This window comes from Gymnoscopelus microlampas (genome assembly GCF_963454915.1).
Source record: "Gymnoscopelus microlampas genome assembly, chromosome: 24".
Taxonomy (NCBI): domain Eukaryota; kingdom Metazoa; phylum Chordata; class Actinopteri; order Myctophiformes; family Myctophidae; genus Gymnoscopelus; species Gymnoscopelus microlampas.
This window is the reverse complement of record NC_139961.1, coordinates 2,547,834-2,568,492: the sequence shown is the minus strand read 5'-3', so window position 1 is coordinate 2,568,492 and position 20,659 is coordinate 2,547,834. Positions and strand designations below refer to the sequence as shown.

The window sequence follows — 20,659 nt, the reverse complement described above, 5'->3', positions numbered from 1 at the left end:
ACAAATAACATAAATATACAAAGACATTATTGAGATATTTAAATATTTAATACATGTAAAAATAGCAGAAATAGAGCTTGTAGATCTGCCATTTCAGCTTTTTATATTTAAAAATGTGTGAAAATCTGCCGTGGCTACTGTGTTGGCAAGATGTGGTGTGTCGGCATTGTGTTTAGTCGCCTACAGAGCTGTGGGTATAGCGTCAGCGGGGGGGCAGAAGTCACTCCTCGATTATATAAGTAGATATTAAGACTAGACCAGTGCCACGTTTAAAAAAAAAAAAATCACAGTGACACACTCCTGTCAGAGCAGTATTTTGTGGATCATGATTTATCACCATGGCTGTAGATCTGTAGAACATATGCATCATTTGAATATCTTTCCTGGCTGCTGTTACAAGCTATCAAATAGCAGACAACCTTTAAACCCGACATGACACCCATATGATTGACAACTTGACCAACACCAGCCAGGGAACCATAAAACGAGACGTAGGCCTACCAGCGGTCATACTGGCCAGGGCAGCATTCATGGCCATGGCGGGTAAGGGCATCGGCATGGGCAGCTGTGGCGGCATCCTGGGTCTCAGGTTATAAGGAATTGGCATGCCCGCCTTGGCACACATACAGTAGCAGCCGCGTTGGCTTTGGCGATCTCCAGTAACTGCTCCTTGTCTGAGGGGGAAGAAATCACACGGGAAAACAGGGACAGAACAGTCGTCGTTTAGAGAACTTGATTTGCTTTCTTTAGCTTTCTTCAAACCACAAGAGTTGTCCAAGATAGTGGATTCGATTCAGCGACAGCATAGGCCTACTAAAAGCTATGATTTCTTATACCATTCAAAATCCTAAAACACTTCCTGTATGTCCATTTTAAACTGAATTAAATCATTTTGTATCACTGAGAAATGAAAATAGAATAGGTTTGTAAAATGAATGGATATATGGACAAGAGCAAAAATACATATATGTATATATGCATTTAAAAGGTGAAGGATTCATATGATTGAACTGTTATGTGTTGACTTTAAACAGTCGCCAACATGCATTATATTTTATGATGATAAAACTGTCTGTGTACACGATGACCACAATAAAAAAATAATAATAATAATTGGAATACTATAGTAGAAAATAAATAATCAAAAGAAACATGTTACAAAAAAAAGTAATCTACTATCTCACCCAGTTCTGTGATGCGTGAGGGGCTCTTGCTGTTGCTGCGTTTTTTGCGCGGGGGGGACCTGTTCTTGCGGAGGATGAGCACAGGGGAGTGGCTGGGCTCTCTCTTCCAGCGGTCCCTCTGGCTGAGGCTGTACGCACCCCGCCACCGACCCCGGGACCCCGAGCGGGAGCGTGACCGCCGCGACCTCCGGGACGGAGACCTTTAAAGAGGGGACAGGATTCTGTTAGCGCCACTAATCAAATAAATCATTGGTTCTCAAACTTTTTCGTGTCAAGGACCCCCAAAATCATATGTATTTGGCCGCCGAACCCCATCAAAATATGTTGTTCCAGGGACCCCCAGAAGCAAAGATTTTAGTTAAAAATGTTCGCTTTAAAAAATATATATATTCAAAGATTTGCACACAGATCTACAAGCTCTACAAGCTCATAGTGCGGCACTCGGTGCCGCGCTATGAGCTTGTATATCTGCTATTTTTGAATAGCCAAAGTGTAAAATAATGCTTTTTTAGCTCAAATCAAAAAATGACACAGTTCCAGGTCTTAATGGGTTAATTAATTTACCTGGGGACCCCCTGGTACCTCTCCAAGGACCCCTGGGGGTCCCCGGACCCCACTTTGCGAACCAATGAAATATATGACCGCTTACTGTTCCACACGCCTGTAACGATGTTTACGTCCAAATATAGCTAACATGTCAGTGGGTTGTTTTTGATATGGTCACTGTGCAGCAGAATCCTGGTATCTCCATCCGTATTTCATCTTTTTATGTTACTTATTTCATAAATGGATGTCCTATTTTATTACCTCCATCCATGTGACAGTGTCGCACACAAGAAGCAAAATAGCTGTGATGGAAAATCTTTGAAAAATGTCCGCCTACGTCCTATGACATGATGGTTTTATACATATTTAACCAATGAAAAGTATTAACATGGACGCATTTGAATTAGTGCTACTAACACTATATTCTTATTTAACACTATATATTCTTTAAACATTGTCTCACGTGGTTGTGAGATCCTCCTCCAGCAGGACGAAAAATAAACTAGGATTCAAAGTCAGTTAAAAACAGGCAATCTAATGGACTGCAGCTCCCTCTGGTGGACAAATTTGAACCCGGCGACAGAGCCTCACAACAATAGTTTCGCTAGATCTGTCACCTTCTAGTCTCTCTAAATGAACTAAATAATTGCCAAAACTCTTAAGATTTGAATAATAATATTTCATTAATATTAAAAAAGTAAAAACAAAATAAAAATGTCATCTTATTTTTTCTTTAAACCTTGAAAAATTAGCTTTCATTGTGATGCCGATGAATAGTAACTTCAAGTGTTAGTTTCACTGATCAAAGCTGGATGGATTGATTGATCATTAAAATAAACATGCTCTGAGAATGCAAGCGGCCCAGCCATTTGACCAGCCGTGCATCTGGATCAGATGTGGGCCCTGTTGGGAACAGCTGTTTTGGACGACTGTAAGGATCTCCCTACCTGGACCTGCTTTTGGTCCGAGACCGCTTCCTCCGCGACGGGCTTCTGCTTCGGGACCGGGACTTCTTCTTCCGGCTCCGAGACTGAGACCGGGACTTGGACTTGGACTTTTTCTTCTTCTTCGACGAGGACTTCCCGTCTTTCTTCTTCTGTGACTCCGGAGACTTGGACGCTCTTGTGCGTTTCTTGGCTGGCGGTGACTTGGCCTTCCCAGCGGTGGCGGTGGGGTCTTCTGGGGCGTGGGGGGGACGAGAGGAGCCGGTCGCCGCGCTCCTGTCTTTCTCTCGAGAGCCGGCACGGGTCGGCGACGACTGGGAGGTGGCAGAACTCGTCCCTCGCTTTGATCCTGCTCGGTTTGTAGGAAAACAAACAAAAACGGCAAAGGTTCGGATCTTCACTACAGAATTTGTTGCACAATAAATTATTAGATTTTCTTGACTGACATCTAAAAAAAGAAGTACAGCGTTCTATTAAAGATTTAAATTATAATGAAAGACAATTCAAAGCAAACACAGAATCCAAAACCTATGCTTGGACTGCCCATACTGAGAGTTGATTTTATCAACAGACTATAACCTTCAGAGTGATGCTATTCCAAGTCAAAACGTCCCCCATGTTAACAAAGCCAGCAGTGGAGTCAGAGTGAGGAGGTGGAGATATTCGCTCCTCTTTGACCACGGAGGGAGGAGGCGACGCGCTCCTCTTTGACTCTGACCAGGTCAGCCTGTAAAAATGACAGAACATGTAAATATATTATTTTCAAAGGCAAAGTACCGCTAGACCAGGGGTCTTTAACGTTTTCCAGGACAAGGACCCCTTAGCTGAGAGATATGAAGCAGGGACCTCCACTACATATACAATTGGGTTGTAGGTTAAACTTTTTCATAGATAGCTTCATAGACTTGTTTGACAGCACTGTCATCAGTGTGGTGTAAATTAATGGTTTTGTTTATTTCAGACATTTAACCACTTAAACCTTAGGCTCTGTACTTGGTCTGCTCCTTTTCCCTCTACAACAAACCACTTTGCCAAAAATAGAAGATCTACAAGCTCACAACGCCTTGCAGAGGTATAGATAAGCTATTTTTGGCTAAAGTTCTCCTCAGAATAGGGATGCTAGGGTTCAAGTGGTTAATGTTAAAATAATAAACAATCCTTTCACACAAATAATTGGCGGCCCCCCTGTAGTAAATCTGAGGACCCCCTCGGACCGCCTGATGAAGACCCTTGTGGCTAGACCACTAGACTCTCTCAGCAACATACCCAATGTTCACCCAATGCATATGGAGAATGCAAATCATAAAAATCTTCTACAAGTCTCCTCCCGTGCTGCCTAATTTGTCCAGCAGGTGTCGCCTGGTCTTTCCCTGTGCCTGTCATCGCCTCTACTAATTATAAGTCGGAAATTGTGCCATCTTATAATGGCCATTAGTGAGACTTATCAATTTAGTCAAGTATATATATTTTAAAAAATCTATCTGAAATGTTCATGACAATTTGTTGATGTGTGTTGTGAATACATATTGAAAAAGTAATTCATAGAATAATCACAAATAAAAGAATCAACAGCTGCAGCCCAAGAGTAAACACTGTACCCGTTATACCTGTGTCTCCATCTCTGTCTGAGAGTCTGCACTTTGCTCCCTGTCTCACCAATTTCTGTCTCACTAAACATTTGTGTTTTCTGCTTCTTCTTTTTTTTTTCTTTTACCGCTGTACTGAAATTGTTGCAGAAGATGTAATAATATCAGCATAACGGAGGAAACCACAGGACCAAGGAGGAACAACGAGGACCTAAGCTCTCATCATCATTTGTTTAGAAGACAAAATGCAAGGAGAGCTTGAGTGAAAGAAAAGTAACAAGAAGGTATATTGTAGCGAAATAGGGAACTGGGCTATTAATCTTCCTGAAGTTAGAGGAAACGAAAGCTTGAGTACGTTCTTGCTGGTTATTGTTTTTTTCTTGTGCAATCGAAAAGGACCCTGAGTTACACACCGAAAAGTGCATTGTTACACCCTTATGACGACACAAGTACGTGAACAAATGAATATATCTTTAAAAGCTATTTTGCGATAAGAAGCACAGGGGTTGAGATTAGGTTAAAAAATAAACTTTTCAAGATCACTGGCCTGACCCAGCTTGTAGATTGGCTATTTTCTCTATTCATCATACGGTAAGGCAGGGGTCTTCAATGTTTTTCAGGACCCCTTAGCTGAGATAGTGATGAAGCAGGGACCCCCATACTGTATTACATTTTATATAGATTTCATAGATGGCTTCGACAGCACTATCGTCAGTTTAAATTCATGTTTTTTTTTACACATGACTTTTCTAATAAGCTGTTGAAATCATGTTGATGTGTATTTTCAGACATTTAACCTCTTAAACCCACAATACTTAGTAAACTTGGCTTTTGGCTCGGCCTGCTTTCTTTTCCCTCTACACCAAACCTCTTTGCCGAAAATAGCAGATATGCAAGCCCAAGACGCGTCAGCGTGACGCGTTGTGAGCTTGTAGATCTGCTATTTTTTATCACTATCACTCAAAGATTTGGAGGCCCCCCTGAAGTAACTCTGAGGACCCCCTATTGAAGACCCCTGCAGGAGAGTATGTAGGGCTTAAGTGGCCTGAGCAGGAACAGTGTAATGTACGGTCAGTTGGCCGGGAGTGTTTAAATAATGTGTCCGGCCAGCGGGCCATTTATAACACTATCACTCTCTCTCTCAGTGACGTCCGTGACGTGAAAAGGTTGACGGGCGTTGCAGTAGCCACGGGGACAGACACTTAGCGAAGGACTAATTATGAGGATATGACTGGATGAAACAATCATTCAAAGTCGGGGGGAAATAAGACGACGAGGCTGTTCATATTGTAGGCTACACAGGAAAAAAAAACATAAGCCCATTTTGACCTGAGGCCAATTAAAAAAAACACCTTCTAAATCCTAATAGTTTTCTGAAAAACTGATATAGCAAAAATCTAAAATGACACAGATGCTTTCCCGGACTGAATGGGTTAGAAAACTAGCGTTTTAGGGCGCTCGGGTGGCGCAGTGCTAAAGTGCCTGTCCACCACCACGGAGGCTGTGGGTTTGAATCCACCGTGGTGCATCCGGCTTTGTCGAGCGTCTACACAAACACAATTGGCTCGTGTTCGGGGGGAGGGAAGCCGGGCGGGGACGGTGATAATTGTCATTGCATGTAATCCTACGGACTGGGGCGGCACATGTTGGACGAAGGCCCTACGTCCTCCCGGTGGGGGCTCCTCACTGGTAGGTGAGTCAGTAGGATACAACAGCGGTGACAACACAGACATGTGTGTGGGGAGGAATCACCTGGCATAACGACTATGTTGGGCAGAAAAAGGGGTAAAAAGCACACACACAAAAAGAAAACTAGCGTTACAAAAAGGGATGCAGAAAACAACGGCACATACGGTAGATTTGTTGGCAGGCCGGTCCTTATTGGAGCCAGAGCCTCTGTCTCTGTCTCTGGATGGGGATGAGGATCGAGACCACCTCCGTCTGGGAGACCTGGACCGACTTCTTCTGGATCTGCTGGCCGACCACGATCTGCTAGGGAGGTAAAGAGTTAAATGGTTAACACACATTTATGCGTTTTTTCTTTTTGTCTCTCTCCCATCCCAAAAATGGAAGTTGGACATTTATTATGCTTAATAATTCACACCAGCAGTAGCATTTTGCTTCCGCGTTCTAAGAAAGTGGCGAGGTTCGACGCGTTGTTTATGGCGAGGAATAATCGACACTCTCCCCACCGCACAAGTTGAGAAAAGTTCAACTTTGCCGCTGCCGCTGTGTGGCGAGATAGAGCGGTAGCCAACCAGAAGGCACGCTGTGCCTCTGTAGGTGTGGACTAGATGTTGTCAAAGAATTATAGATATATGAACATTTAAATGAACTCTCTCTCCAAATTATGTAAGTATTGGGTGAGAGATATACAGTAAGAAGGGTATTTACTGCTTGTCGTGACAAGAACAGCTGTACATATTAGATCTTGTCTGAAGACCTGTTCTGTCTGTTGTGTAGGCCTATATGTTTTTTTTCTTCTCTCTTCTGCACTGTAACTGTATCTATACATTTTTACTTATTTTGTTATATGCATCCTAATACTATGTGTAATTTTATAATTGTGTTACCTTTGCTTGATGTTCTGTGTAATACACATTGAAATAACAATTATTCCTTCCTAGATCCGTGGTTCTCAATCTACTTAATTTCAAGGACCACCATATAACTCAAATAACATTTGTACACTCTCAGATTACAGACCCGTAAGGCTCCATTTAGAACCCCCTCGAGAAACCCTGAGAGTCCCTGGACCCCACTTTGAGACCACTGTCCTAGATTTTTTTTCTATTTAACACTGGTATCATATCAATACACACTGGTAATCTGTATTGACCGATAACGCAAGTTATGGGTATTGGATCGGGAAGGAAGAAAGTGAATTCAGCCTTTGGTTTCACGGTGGTTTCTCGCACCTGGATCTGGATCTGGACACAGTTCGGGACCGCCTGGGGTGCCGCGACCTGGAACGGGAGCGAGTCCTGGACCTGCGGAGATATTGTGTGAAGCTTTTCCAGACGCGTGGTGTTGACAGTAAATGGTCTTCTCTTGAGTGCATTTAAAATATTTATTTGGATTGCAGGATGATGACAGTATAAACAAAAGCCAGGTGTTTAACTGATAGCTAAAAAACTAACTGTGATAAAGAAATAAACTGAAAATAACAAACTGAAAACATGCACGGTTGAAAAACTGTATGGCTTCCCTCTGGTGATTCCAGATCCCTCATGCTGTGCACCTGTGACACCCCCAAATAGCAGGCTGCACCCTGAAATTGGCTGAGTCCCCGCCTATGCCCAGATCAATTCAGTAGTATCACAGCACCTTCACATACAAATATTAAACCATATCAAATTGGCTGCAACACAGATATCATTACAATATATTACAAACAGAAGTGATACTCAGGCGTCTTCTTCTTTCGTGTGTCATCATCAGATGGCCAGCTCAATGACGTGCAGCCACGCCCTCGTCTCAGGTCCCACATCAAAGAGACCGGCCTCCGATGGTGTGGACAGTTTAGGAGGAGAAGGACAACAGTTAGAATACAGTTATATGGAGCGGACTTAGAATATGAAATGAGTCATTATTGTAAATCAACCTAATAAAAAAAATCCCATCATAATAATTTAGCTTTTTGATCATTATCATCATACCCATCATCTTTAGGTAGCTTGATGGCAACTTTGCCATAGTCCGTATTAAAATGCTATTGTCTTTTTATGTCCAATGTATTAGTATTTAAGTTCATATTAGTATTCTAAGTTCATTAAATACAAACGTTACTTTTCAGGATTCCAATAAAAAAACGTGTCGCACTTCGACCCGTTTTGAGCTTGTAGATCGGCTATTTTTGCTACTTGTGTGTGACATAGAATGACGAAGTAGGTCATTCATTGCGAAAAAGGTCAACATACGGAGATAAGAGGTGTCTGCCCGACAGTATATGCAATGTGGCCCTCTGGAGTGAGTGTGGACATATAGTGGCCCTCTCCATCATCAAAGTTTCAACACCCCTGCTGTCATATATTGACACACCCAATTTGGACATAAAAGCCCTTTTTGAACATTCAAAAGGACATGCCTAAAAGCACGGCCTTAAGACCTCATACTAGATGGCCTATAGAACACATTCCTGAAATTCAACACTCTTATCAACAAACCATCGCTGAGCAGTTGGAAATGTTTGCCAGACGCCACCTGACCTTAGCTGACCTCTAGGAGCTGGGGCGTTGTCCTTCCACATAGACATTACAACACTGGAACACACACACACACACACACACACACACACACACACACACACACACACACACACACACACACACACACACACACACACACACACACACACACACACACACACACACACACACACACACACACACACACACACAATATTTAGTAACTCATGCACAGAGAGTAGGGATGGGTATTGGCAGGAACCTCACGATACGGTACGTATCAGGGTACTTGGGTCACGATATGATTGTATCACGATATATTGAGATGCAATATACCGGTATATTGCGATATTCTACAGAATTTACAGAGGTTTTTTGTAGAGCTGAAAATACAACTTGCCGTGTACCACCTGGGTAGTCTAATAATATGCATGTACATCACATTATGTTGACTACCAAATTGTTGGACAAATTTAGTCACTTAATTTACTTAAAGGTCAATTTTGTCTGCTCATTTCTTTGTGTCATCACTTCCAATTCCACTTGTTTAATCTGTATCCTGTCTGAGTTCTCTATCCTGATTGGATAAAATTGGTATCCCGACCTGAAAATGTTCTGTTTGCTAAAGAGCTGGAAAGACATGGAGACTCCTGTTAACTGAACACAATGCTCTATAGCAATGAGTATCAGAATAGGACTATTTAACACTTGTTTTAACCAAAGAGAATCACTACCATTAAGTAAAAGTATCAATACTGCACTATAGAAATACTCTGTTACAAGTAAAAGTCCGGAATTCAAAAAGCGGGTCTGGTTTATATTTTCTATAAAATCACGGGTGACGGGTCGGTCTACGGATCTGATTATTGACGGGCGGGGCGGGTGCGGGTTGTCATACATACACACTGAAGTACATCCTTGCCTGCCCACCCACCCCCGCCCTGCCCTTTAACCTCTCTATGACCAGAGGACAGTGAAGAAAGCAGGAAAGATGGTGACACACACACACACACACACACACACACACACACACACACACACACACACACACACACACACACACACACACACACACACACACACACACACACACACACACAGCTCCACAAGTGTATAGAGGACATTGCTTTCTTTTAAAGTCCCTTTAGAATGTTATCTTCTTAATATTATAAAACATGCATTAGCCCCATTTTATACATAGGCTATTTGAAAATAGCCGATCTATAAGCTCACAACGCGGTGCATCGCGGCGCGGTGTGAGCTTGTAGATCTGCTATTTTCAAACATTTTAGTACTTTTACTTTTGATACTTTAAGTATATGTTGATGCCAATACTTTTGTACTTTTACTCAAGTAATATTTTTTGAACACAGGCCTTTTACTAAGTAAAAAATGAGAGTACTTTTTCCACCACTACTAACAGCAGGATATGAATACAAGATCAACTTCACTCCATCCTGAGTGGTGAAACTCACGACCCCGTTGTGTTATTAATGCCACACGTTTGCACCTTTGTTGGATAAGCATAAGATAAAGTTGAATAAGAAACTGCAGTGTTCTACCAAACTGGATATAACAGGGTCAGGGTTACCTGGACGTCACGACACCTCTCCAATCTAACTGTGTGTGTGTTGATTATTTTAATAGTCGACTAATCAGTCGAGATTGACCCAATTTGTTATATTAATTAACTAATAGTTTGCTATACATCATTATCTACTGGGAGAAACCAAGCAAGTATACGTTACATCAGACATTAAGCACCCCTACAGCCCAAATGGAATGTTCCTCTATTGCATAACATCTATTTTGCATAATTCGACAGAGATAGGCAGTCGAATCAGACTGATTCCACTGCCTATCTCAAGTGTGTGTGTGTGTGTGTGTGTGTGTGTGTGTGTGTGTGTACACACACACACACACACACACACACACACACACACACACACACACACACAGTGTTGCATTAGACAACTATAGGCAATATTTGGCCAATCAGATTCAACTATAGAAATCCTTTATCGGGGACAGGCTTTGTGTGTATTCACGAATAGTGATTTTTAGCATTCAACTTATAACAATCAGAACCATAACATTTTATGTCTGAGTTACATTAAATAAATAAAAGGTCCTGTACCTGCGGCAGTAATTCTTAGACAAACTGTATTGCAGACCAAAACTAATTCACAAAACTGTTGCTTTTGAAATTAAATGCAGTATTTTATCTGACCCAATATTAATCAAACTAAATAATAATTCAATACAACGATCAGTACACTTCAAAATACAAATGAAGAATGATCAAACTCTGATCTTTAGTCCCGCAACGTGAAGTTCTTTTAAATGTCTCCAAAGAGTTAAGTTTCCCAAAAGCAATGGTGGAAAAAGTACTCAAACTCTTTACTTAAGTAAAAGTATCAATACTGCAATATAGAAATACTCTTTTACAAGTAAAAGTAAAAATGTACTTGAGTAAAAGTACAAAAGTATTGGCATTAAAATATACTTAAAGTACCAAAAGTAAAAGTACTAACATATTTGAAAATAGCAGATTTACAAGCTCACAACGCGTCACGATGCGACGCGTTGTGAGCTTGTAGATCTGCTATTTTCAAATAGCCTAGGTATAAAATATGGCTAAAATGGATATGTTTCATAACATTGTAATTTATATCTGCAAAGTAACTATAGTAACTAAAGTTTTCAAGTAATTGTAGTGGAGTAAATGTACAATATTTGCCTCTGAGATGTAGTGGAGTAGAAGTAAAAGTATATACCTCAAAATTGTACTTAAGTACAGTACTTAAGTAAATGTACTTAGTTACTTTCCACCACTGCCCAAAAGTAATCCAAAAGTATTGTAGATCTGATATTTTACGAGAATCCAATAAGACGCAAAGTCAGCAAATACAAAGGCAATGCATTGCATAAAAAGGAAAAACATAATCCTCACCCAACCTTCAAGTCAGGACTGAGGCCACATGGGTTCCTTTGACCAAAAAATCTGACTGGCTTCAGAGCTAAACCCTCAGAAATGTTCCTCCACCAAACTTCTCTTCTTCCAGATCCATAAGTTCTCCGGCCACACTACTCACTGGTTTATCAATTCCTGATTTTGGTTTAGTTTAGGCTTACAAAAGTCTCTTTCTCAAACAACAACAAACACTCTTTTTCAACACCTAAAATGGAACCCCGGCCGCCTCACTTCCTGTACTTGGATAGGTGTTCCTGATACCTCACTTCCTGTGGAACTTTTGCTGCTTTTTCCCCACAGCTCCCCCTATGAGTGAACCATGTCAACAGAAAATGAATCATAATGGCCATAATCACCTAACACAAAACACATCATTTTTTCCCTGTACATTACATTTAGGTGTTAAATATTCAACCGTATCTTAACCAATAGATTCCCCTGTTATCACTAAGTATGTTATGTTTCTTGTGTATCTTTTTCTTTCAATACTCATCATACCTGGACAGGAAATACATTATTTCCCACATTTATGTGGCAGTGTCACATTGGTACTCCAACATCTCAATGTCACTGAAGACTAAGCTTCAAACCTCCCAAAACAAACTGATTCGACTGCTTCTTGGACTGGGGCCCATGACCCACCTTTCTCCCACTCATTTTGCTAGCCTAGGCTGGCTCAGGGTTAGCCCTAGAATGTCTTTGATCTTACCTACATTTCATGTATTCCAAATACACAGTCATAGATCCCTCTGGACGACGCGCTGTGTAGTCACGATCTGCGCGGGCGTAAACGTGCTCTAAACTCCGTCTGTACTCACCCAATAATTAATTCCTAAGACTTGGAGTCAGATATTGTCTTCTAGTTTCATATCCATTTGAAAGTTCTGCCAAAAAACGTGTGTTCAGTGAAATATCTCCACTTTCCCACTAGCTGCACACGGACGACTTTCTGTACGGGCGAGGTGCCCGACTTGAGTGAAGGACCGAATTTACTATATATATATAGTATAAGTATATATTCAGTCCTGCACTCAAGTCGGGCACCTCGCCCGTACAGAAAGCCATCCGTGTGCAGCTCGTGGAAAAGTGGAGATATTTCACTGAACACACGTTTTCGTTTAGAGCACTTTTACGGCCGCGCAGATCCTGCACTATACAGCGTGTCGTCCAGACTGATCAATGACTGTGTATCTGGAATACATGAAATGTGTGTAAGATCACAGACATTCAAGGGCTAGTTCAATACATGCAGGCATCGCGATGCGCTTTGAGCTTGTAGATCTGCTATTTTTTGCTACGTTTGAATTGGAATCCTGAAAAGTAAACATTTTATTTAATTTCAAATGCATTTAGTTATACTTATGTTAACTTAAATACATTGGACATTAAAAAATCAATTAAACTAACAGCTGAAATCAACATATCAGTATTCCGATATTAACCTGTGGGCCGCATTAAGGCCCCATTTAGACTGCAGTCACATCCAGTCAAATCCCATTTATTTCTCAAATCTGATCTTTTGGCCCGACTGTTCACACTGCAGACTGTTCACACTGCAGACTGTTCACACTGCAGACTGTTCACACTGCAGACTGTTCACACTGCAGACTGTTCACACTGCAGACTGTTCACAATGCAGACTGTTCACACTGCAGACTGTTCACAATGCAGACTGTTCACAATGCAGACTGTTCACAATGCAGACTGTTCACACTGCAGACTGTTCACAATGCAGACTGTTCACACTGCAGACTGTTCACACTGCAGACTGTTCACAATGCAGACTGTTCACAATGCAGACTGTTCACACTGCAGACTGTTCACACTGCAGACTGTTCACAATGCAGACTGTTCACAATGCAGACTGTTCACACTGCAGACTGTTCACACTGCAGACTGTTCACACTGCAGACTGTTCACACTGCAGACTGATCACACTGCATTTGCAAGTGACCAGATCTGATCTGTCACAGATCTGTGTGTTCAGACTGATTTAAACAACGTCAACCCAAAGCCGCCCTGCATCGACATATCTGCTTTCGTTACCATGGTAACGACATACAGGCGTCTAGACTTTTATCTCTTTATATGTGTTCTTCAAATTCGTTATTTTCCTTTGACACTGCAGATAGGACCTTGTGAACCCATTTTCTGCCATGCCGTGACTGTGAGATATGTCTTCATATATTGCCTTGTTCCTGTACATTCCTACAAGTTTCGATTACTGAGGCACCCCCCCCCCCCCAAAGTGCTAGGAGACGTTGAATTTCTCCGTCTGTCCACTGAATGCTGCTCGCCATCTCTTCTGTAAAACCTATGCTGAACTATTGTTTTGTTTTCATAACACTCCTTGCGCTCCCAATCCCATGAATCAAAATCAATTCTTGCGCTCTGTAATGATGTCAGTGGCGCTCGCGTCGCGCTGCAAGTGATGTTTTGGACAGTTTGATATGTGACTTGGGTGTTTAGATCAGGTTACTGCGTTCAGACTGAGACGCAGCTTTAGAAATCAGATTTGAATCAGATCTGAAAACACTTCTGAATGTGGCTCAGGTCGGATTTTAATTAATCCCGCCCAGCTCCCAGCCACAGAAAAAAACATGGCCTGCATGTCAGACTCACTACTGAAATGACATACAAATGAGATTTCCGGAGGGAGGGTTTACCAGGCTATAGGGTAGGTACCCTCACAAAAAAAACATGCAGTAATCCTGGTCTCTATTCTGTACAGCAGTGATTCACAAACTTTTTCATGTCAAGGACCCCCAAATTGACACTTATTAGGCCGCGGACCCCCATTTGAAAAGATATTCCAGGGACCCCCATAAGAGAAGATTTGTACGGCTCTAGCAGTGAATCTCAACAATTTTAATTTCAAGGACCCCCAGTTTGACATGCATTAGGCTAGGGACCCCCTTTCAATGGCATTTCTATCTCTGGGACCCCAATTCATATTGTAAAATCAATGTTAATTTAACTCTGAGAGTGTACAAATGGAACCAAATGGACCCTAACGGGTCCATTTGGTTCCATTTGTACACTCTCTGAGTTACAGACCCATAAGGGTCCATTTGGTTCCTAACTATCCATAATTTAGCTGGGGACCCCCTGGAACTCCCTCAAGGACCCCTGGGGGTCCCCGGACCCCACTTTGAGAACCAATGCTGTACAGGGCCGGTTCTGGGGTATGTCACGGTTCTATACGGGTCGGGTCCGACAGCTCTCAGTTCGGATCCGGACCTCAGTTTTCCAATAATAGCTCAGGTCCATTTTTCACGGGTTCCTCTGGGCACGGGTCCGGTCATATTGGACCCGTGAAGACCTCTAGTGTGTTCACTTTAAACAATGCATCAGGTTCGTCCGATGTGATTGTGATGTCTATGTCAAATAAATTACTATAACACAACATAAGTTACCATGGTGACAGGAGGTTTATTTACACCATCAAGTGCGGACCAATCAGGAGATACAAACGGCAAACACACGGCGGGAACAGGCAGACGATACCGGCTTCTACAAAACCTCTATGTACAACGTACACCTGTATGATGCAAACATGTAAACCTGTATGTACAACGATGAAAACATGTAAACCTCTATTTACAACGTACACCTGTATGATGCAAACATGTAAACCTGTATTTACAACGTACAGTACAAAACCATTGTGCCGTTTACTTCAGTCGACTTTTTTTAGTTCAGACTCGTCGGGGGGAACGCTCATAATTCCGACCTCCTATTATTCTGACGTCCCAATAGTCCGACAAATGTTAGATTAGTGTGAGGTTAGGGTTAGGGCCAGTCTGACGAACGGGACATCGTAATAACGGTTTCCCGTTGTCCGTCCGCTCACAGCGGACACACTTGGACACCTGAACACCTGATTTACGCTGCGTTGCACGACGGTGTCGCCAGCGGAGCGTAGCACACCTACGAGCTGTGTGTGTGCGCCGACTCTCCAGCAGCAGAGAATAAATCAGCTTGACTGTAATCGCATGTCAATTAGCAACATTTAATGTAATCATTTAATGGCAACATTTGAACCGGCGTCGCCATTGTGGCCACGCTATCAGAGACCAGTTGAAATGTTTTTGTGGTTTGTTTTTTTGTTTTCGTTATGGATACACTAATGTATCAAGAACAGATTCAGAGCTGCGCAACTGAATCTGTCGGGAGGCCCGTTCAGAACGTGTCAACATTAGCCTACGAGTGGGCGTGCCTTCAGATCAGGAAGTAGGCCGCGCTTTACCCAATCAAATGTTGGGCGGGATTTACATCTGTGCGTTCGCTTCCCACTGGAAACAAACCCAAACTCAATTAACAATAGCATCCTCGAAGCCGACAAAACCACGGAAAGTTAACAACATTTTAACTTGTTCTTCCATCATAGAAACAAGTGGGCTTATAACCAAAACGATCCATGTTCTCTGGGAAGAATGTCATTCTTAGTGTTCCGTTGAGAAATGTTGGTGAGAATGAAAACATGGCTGCACCACCGGAAGAGGAGGGCTGAGGGCAGACCAAACGGGTCGATTTCCTGTTCCCACGTTCTATTGATAGCTCGCCCCAGAGTCAAATTCAAAGGTAAAATATAGCTGCAAGCAGCGATAATATGGGGCCAGGAGAGAGAAATGATAATTCCTTTAACAGGTCAGTTCATGAAAGTCCTTGCGGTCTTGTTTCCAATGAGTGCCTGTGAGCAATTAGGGGTTAAGAGTCTTGCTCAGGGACAAATTTCATTTCATCGACACATTTGCTGACCTGGCCTGGAATCGTACCTGGGGCAACCAGAGTCTCTGGCTCCCTAGGCGGGCTCACTAACCACTCAGCTATGGCCACCCCTCAGAGAGAGAGAGAGAGAGAGAGAGAGAGAGAGAGAGAGAGAGAGAGAGAGAGAGAGAGAGAGAGAGAGAGAGAGAGAGAGAGAGAGAGAGAGAGAGAGAGAGAGAGAGAGAGAGAGAGAGAGAGAGAGAGAGAGAGAGATGGAATAGATTGAAGAGACATAGAGAGAGACAAATGGAATAGATTGAAGAGACAGAGAGAGAGACATGGAAACGGAATAGATTGAAGAGAAAGACATGGAAATGGAATAGATTGAAGAGAGAGAGAGAGAGCGCCATGTAAACGGAATAGATTGAGTCATGTTTTTTGCATTTCAACTTAAATGAGTCTGCATCAAGTGAGGCTTGAACCGGCAACCTTACGGTCATGAAGCACTCTTAGGTAGCTGCAACACTACCTATAGTGCTATATCTTTGTCCAGGCTGATATTGTCTGTTGAGGATCACAAACTCTTGCCTTCTGTCATGACCCAAGCCCCTGTTTCACTAACACTAAGATCACTCGTTCACAAACCATTTACCAATGAAGAAATTGTACATCTCCTCAGAACCAAAATTAGTGAAAGTAGCCGATCTACAAGCTCACAAACCATTAAAAGTTGTCAGATTGTACATTGGCTATTTTCACAATGAAGTATGTTATACATTGAAAAAACATACTCTCATTGCTATCTGAAAAGTTGTGAGATTGTAGATCAGCTGTATGTAAAAAACACTCAATTAAGTATTTCATGTTATCTTTAACAATTGCAGATGTATTCATTGATAGTCATGTTGTGTGAAATGCAACTCAGATGAAGTCTGCACCAAGTGAGGCTTGAACTGGTGACCTTCAGGTTGTGGGGCACACATTTAAGCGAGAAGCCACCAACAGACAAGAACCTGTGAAAGGAGATCACAATGATGATACAGTTTCACGCAAATAGCTGAAAAATCCTGGGTTTAAGTGTTTTTCAAACTGCTCAAGATTGCGGACAATCTAAGGGCGGTGCTTACTGGTCAACGTGATAGATGTGTTCCTCATTAGTCAAGGCACATGTGTAAGCAGGTCTAATGGCTGTCGGCCAAACGAGGCATGACTTTTGCCTGTTTAAAGTTTCAATTTTCAAAAAATTGCTATAGCGCCCCCGTTTGACCAATTGGAGTAAGATTGGTTTCAGTGATATTTGGAATGGCCCTTTACATTTCTGCAAAGTTTCAAAGAATGGTAAGTCTGCATGTATGTGTTAGGGGCAGATGAATAATTGTCATAAAACTGCAATATTCATTGGCTCATTAAAGCTTCATTTTTTCACTTATGGAAGATATTTTGCAAACGTTTTTTGGTATAGGTCCAAAGTTCATGTGTAAAAAGTTTCGTGCAGATTACTCAAAAATCCCAGGAGGAGATAGGTTTTAACTGTTTTTCATATAATTCCAAATGGTGGGATATCTAAAGGTCAGAGGTCAAAAGTCAGAGTGTGAAAGTTGTTCAGCATGAGGAGACGCATGTGTGCATCGAAGTTTCATGGCTGTAGGTCAAACACGGCATGAGTTGTACCTGTTCAAAGTTGGCATTTTTCAATTGAGTGCTATAGCGCCACCTTTTGACGAAAGATTGTGAGAATTATTTCTTGATCGTTTTTCATGACCATCTATCATATGGCCGAGTTTCATAAAAAGCGACTGCACGGTTCAGCCAGAACTGCCAAAAGTGGCAGAAGAAGAAATGGAATAATGCGAATAACAATATGGGTCCATGCTGGAAGCCTGGCCCCATAAAAACAGCAGAGGGCACTGTTTTTCCTTTTTTTGACATGGGTTCCCAGATTGTGGATACAAGTGAACATTCTGGCCCGATAACGATGTTTCAATTTGGCCGATACCGATACTCGTTTATTCATTTATGTTTTGTTGTCGTTATTCTTTCCCATTTTTGTGGCAGAGAAATAAATAAATCTTCATTATACAAAAAATAAATAAAAAAACAGTTCCTAATCTGAAGCCGCCAACACACCAACATAGCCAACGCTAAATTCATTCAATGGAGTACCACTGCCCTCTAGTGGTGCTTGTCATCATAGTATTGGTTGACATTGGTTCAGATCTGGTAATGAAGGACTTTCAGCTTCTGCTACAAAAATGGAAATAGTCAACGACGTCCCCATTATGAACACGGTGCACGATTAGCAGATCTACAAGTAGCTCAAATAGCAATTTTGTAGATTTGCTGACACGCCCAAGAAAGTTCGGCTGGTGTGATTGGTCGGAATACTACTGAGTGGGCGGGGCAGTATTTATTTATTTTTCTTCCGTCCGCTTTGAACTTTACAGGGATCGGCAAACGGGAAAGAGAGAAAAAATGAAAAAGAGTGATTCAGTTCAGTTGGAGTCTGTGAAGTATGAAACCTTTAACATTACATGAACCCATAGCGCTAAACCTAAGGTTAGCGTTAAAAGTTAACAACAGGGTTAGTAAGTTTCATAGCAAAACAGCGCCTGTTCCTTGGTGGTGGGGGAAGAAAAGTAAAGGACTAGGTTTTGGTATAGAGCCACCTTCAGCAGGGTTGGCAAATCAAATGGGCGAGCAGAACTGGGCAATATACAATATTTTTACCCTGAACACCAAAGTTCATGTTTTATGGAGTTATTGGTTTTGTTTCATTATAAATACTGCAGATTCCAGAGTAGAAGATCCACTCGTCTGTCTGTCTGTCTGTCTGTCTGTCTGTCTGTCTGTCTGTCTGTCTGTCTGTCTGTCCATGCTTGTTGTCAGGACAGTTAAGTACAGCAGAACACATTAGAACTCAAAGTTCTAATGTGTCTATGTTTTAACTGTACACAGAAGACAAAGAAAAACCCAGTAACTGCACACATTAGAACACACAGTGAAAATAGAAAAAACCTTCAACTGTGCAAATTAGAACGGTGGTTCTCAAAGTTTTCTTTTCTTGTTTTTGTTTAGTTTTTTTTTACATTTTATTCCAGGGACCCCCAAAAGCCCGGTAAGGGTCCACTTAGAAGAACCCCCCTCAAGGAATCCCGAGGGTCCCTGGACAACACTTTGAGAACCCCTGCATTAGAACAACATCAAAAGTGGAAAATAGGAAAACCCTGTAACTGTACACAGCATAACACCATTGAGAGTGAAAAAGGAAAACCCTGTAACTGTACACAGCATAACACCATTGAGAGTGAAAAAGGAAAACCCTGTAACTGTACACAGCATAACAACAGAGTGAAAAAAAAGGAAACCCTGTAACTGTACACATTGGATCTTATAGTTCTAGTTTTTCTTTATGTCAAGGACCCGCCATAACTCTGAGAGCGTACAAATGGCCTTAACGGATCCATCTGGCTCCAATTGTACGTTCTCGGAGTTAGAGGGTCCCTTTAGAAGAACCCCCCCCCCCCCTCAAGGAATCCTGGGGGTCCCTGGACCTCACTTTGAGAACGACTGCATTAGAACCAAAAAAGAGTGAAACATAGGAAAACCCTTTAACTGTACATAGCAGGAAAAAGAACCGCCACCCACCCAACCAACCAGCCAACCAGTCAACAGCCAGCCAGGACAAAGAGTTCATACTGACCGATCGGAATGCACAAATCACATTTACACGACAACGCCCCCCCCTGCCAAAAACAAAATATAAAACAATAGAGAGCAAATCTTTGTGTAATTGGAACTTATAGTAGGAACTTTCTTTTGTTTGTTTTTTAACCCTAGCATCCCTATTCTGAGGGGAACAATCGCCGACAGTAGCGGATCTACAAGGGCGAAGAGGTTTGGCGTAGAGGGAGAAAAGAGCAGACCAAGTACAGAGCTCAGGGTCAATTTCCACAACACTGATGACGGCGTCTGTCAAACTAGTCTATGAAGCTATCTATGGAATCTATGATAACGTTTAATCGCCAACATAATTTAAACCTTTAAGACCGGGAGAAGCATCTGTGTCACTTTTTGATTTGAGCTAAAAAGCATTATTTTACACTTTTGGGCTATTCAAAAATAGCAGATATACAAGCTCATAGCGCGGCACTGAGTGCCGCGCTATGAGCTTGTATATCTGCTATTTTTGAGAAATCGTGAACATTTGTGCAAATCTTTGAATATGTATTGTTCAAAGCAAAACATTTTAACTCAAATATTTGCTTCTGGGGGTCCCTGGAACAAAATATTTTGAGAAGGGGGTCCGGAGGCCAAATTCATATAATTTTGGGGGTCCTTGACATGAAAAGGTTTGAGCAGCACTGACATAGAAACATGCGTTTTTCTGAAAACCGTTCAGATTTAGAAGACAGGCCTCAATGGGTTAATACAATATGCAGTGGGGGGGTCCCTGCTTCATCTCTATGTCAGCTAAGGGGTCCTCGGTCTGGAAAACGTTGTTAAACCCCTGCTGTACGCAGTACGCCAT

General features: G+C 42.0%; 1 protein-coding gene across 1 annotated transcript in view; it reads right to left on the bottom strand.

The window, feature by feature from the left end:
* LOC311041050 (uncharacterized protein) overlaps positions 1-20,659 on the bottom strand; it is a gene marked incomplete at its 5' end in the record, with an annotated part of 56,089 nt that extends 35,430 nt beyond the window's left edge. Inside the window, 4 exons of the mRNA XM_084051486.1 lie at positions 2,678-3,023; positions 6,155-6,252; positions 7,179-7,250; positions 20,648-20,659. Coding sequence (XP_083907612.1) covers positions 2,678-3,023; positions 6,155-6,252; positions 7,179-7,250; positions 20,648-20,659 — 528 coding nt within the window. The remainder of the gene's footprint in view (positions 1-2,677; positions 3,024-6,154; positions 6,253-7,178; positions 7,251-20,647) is intronic.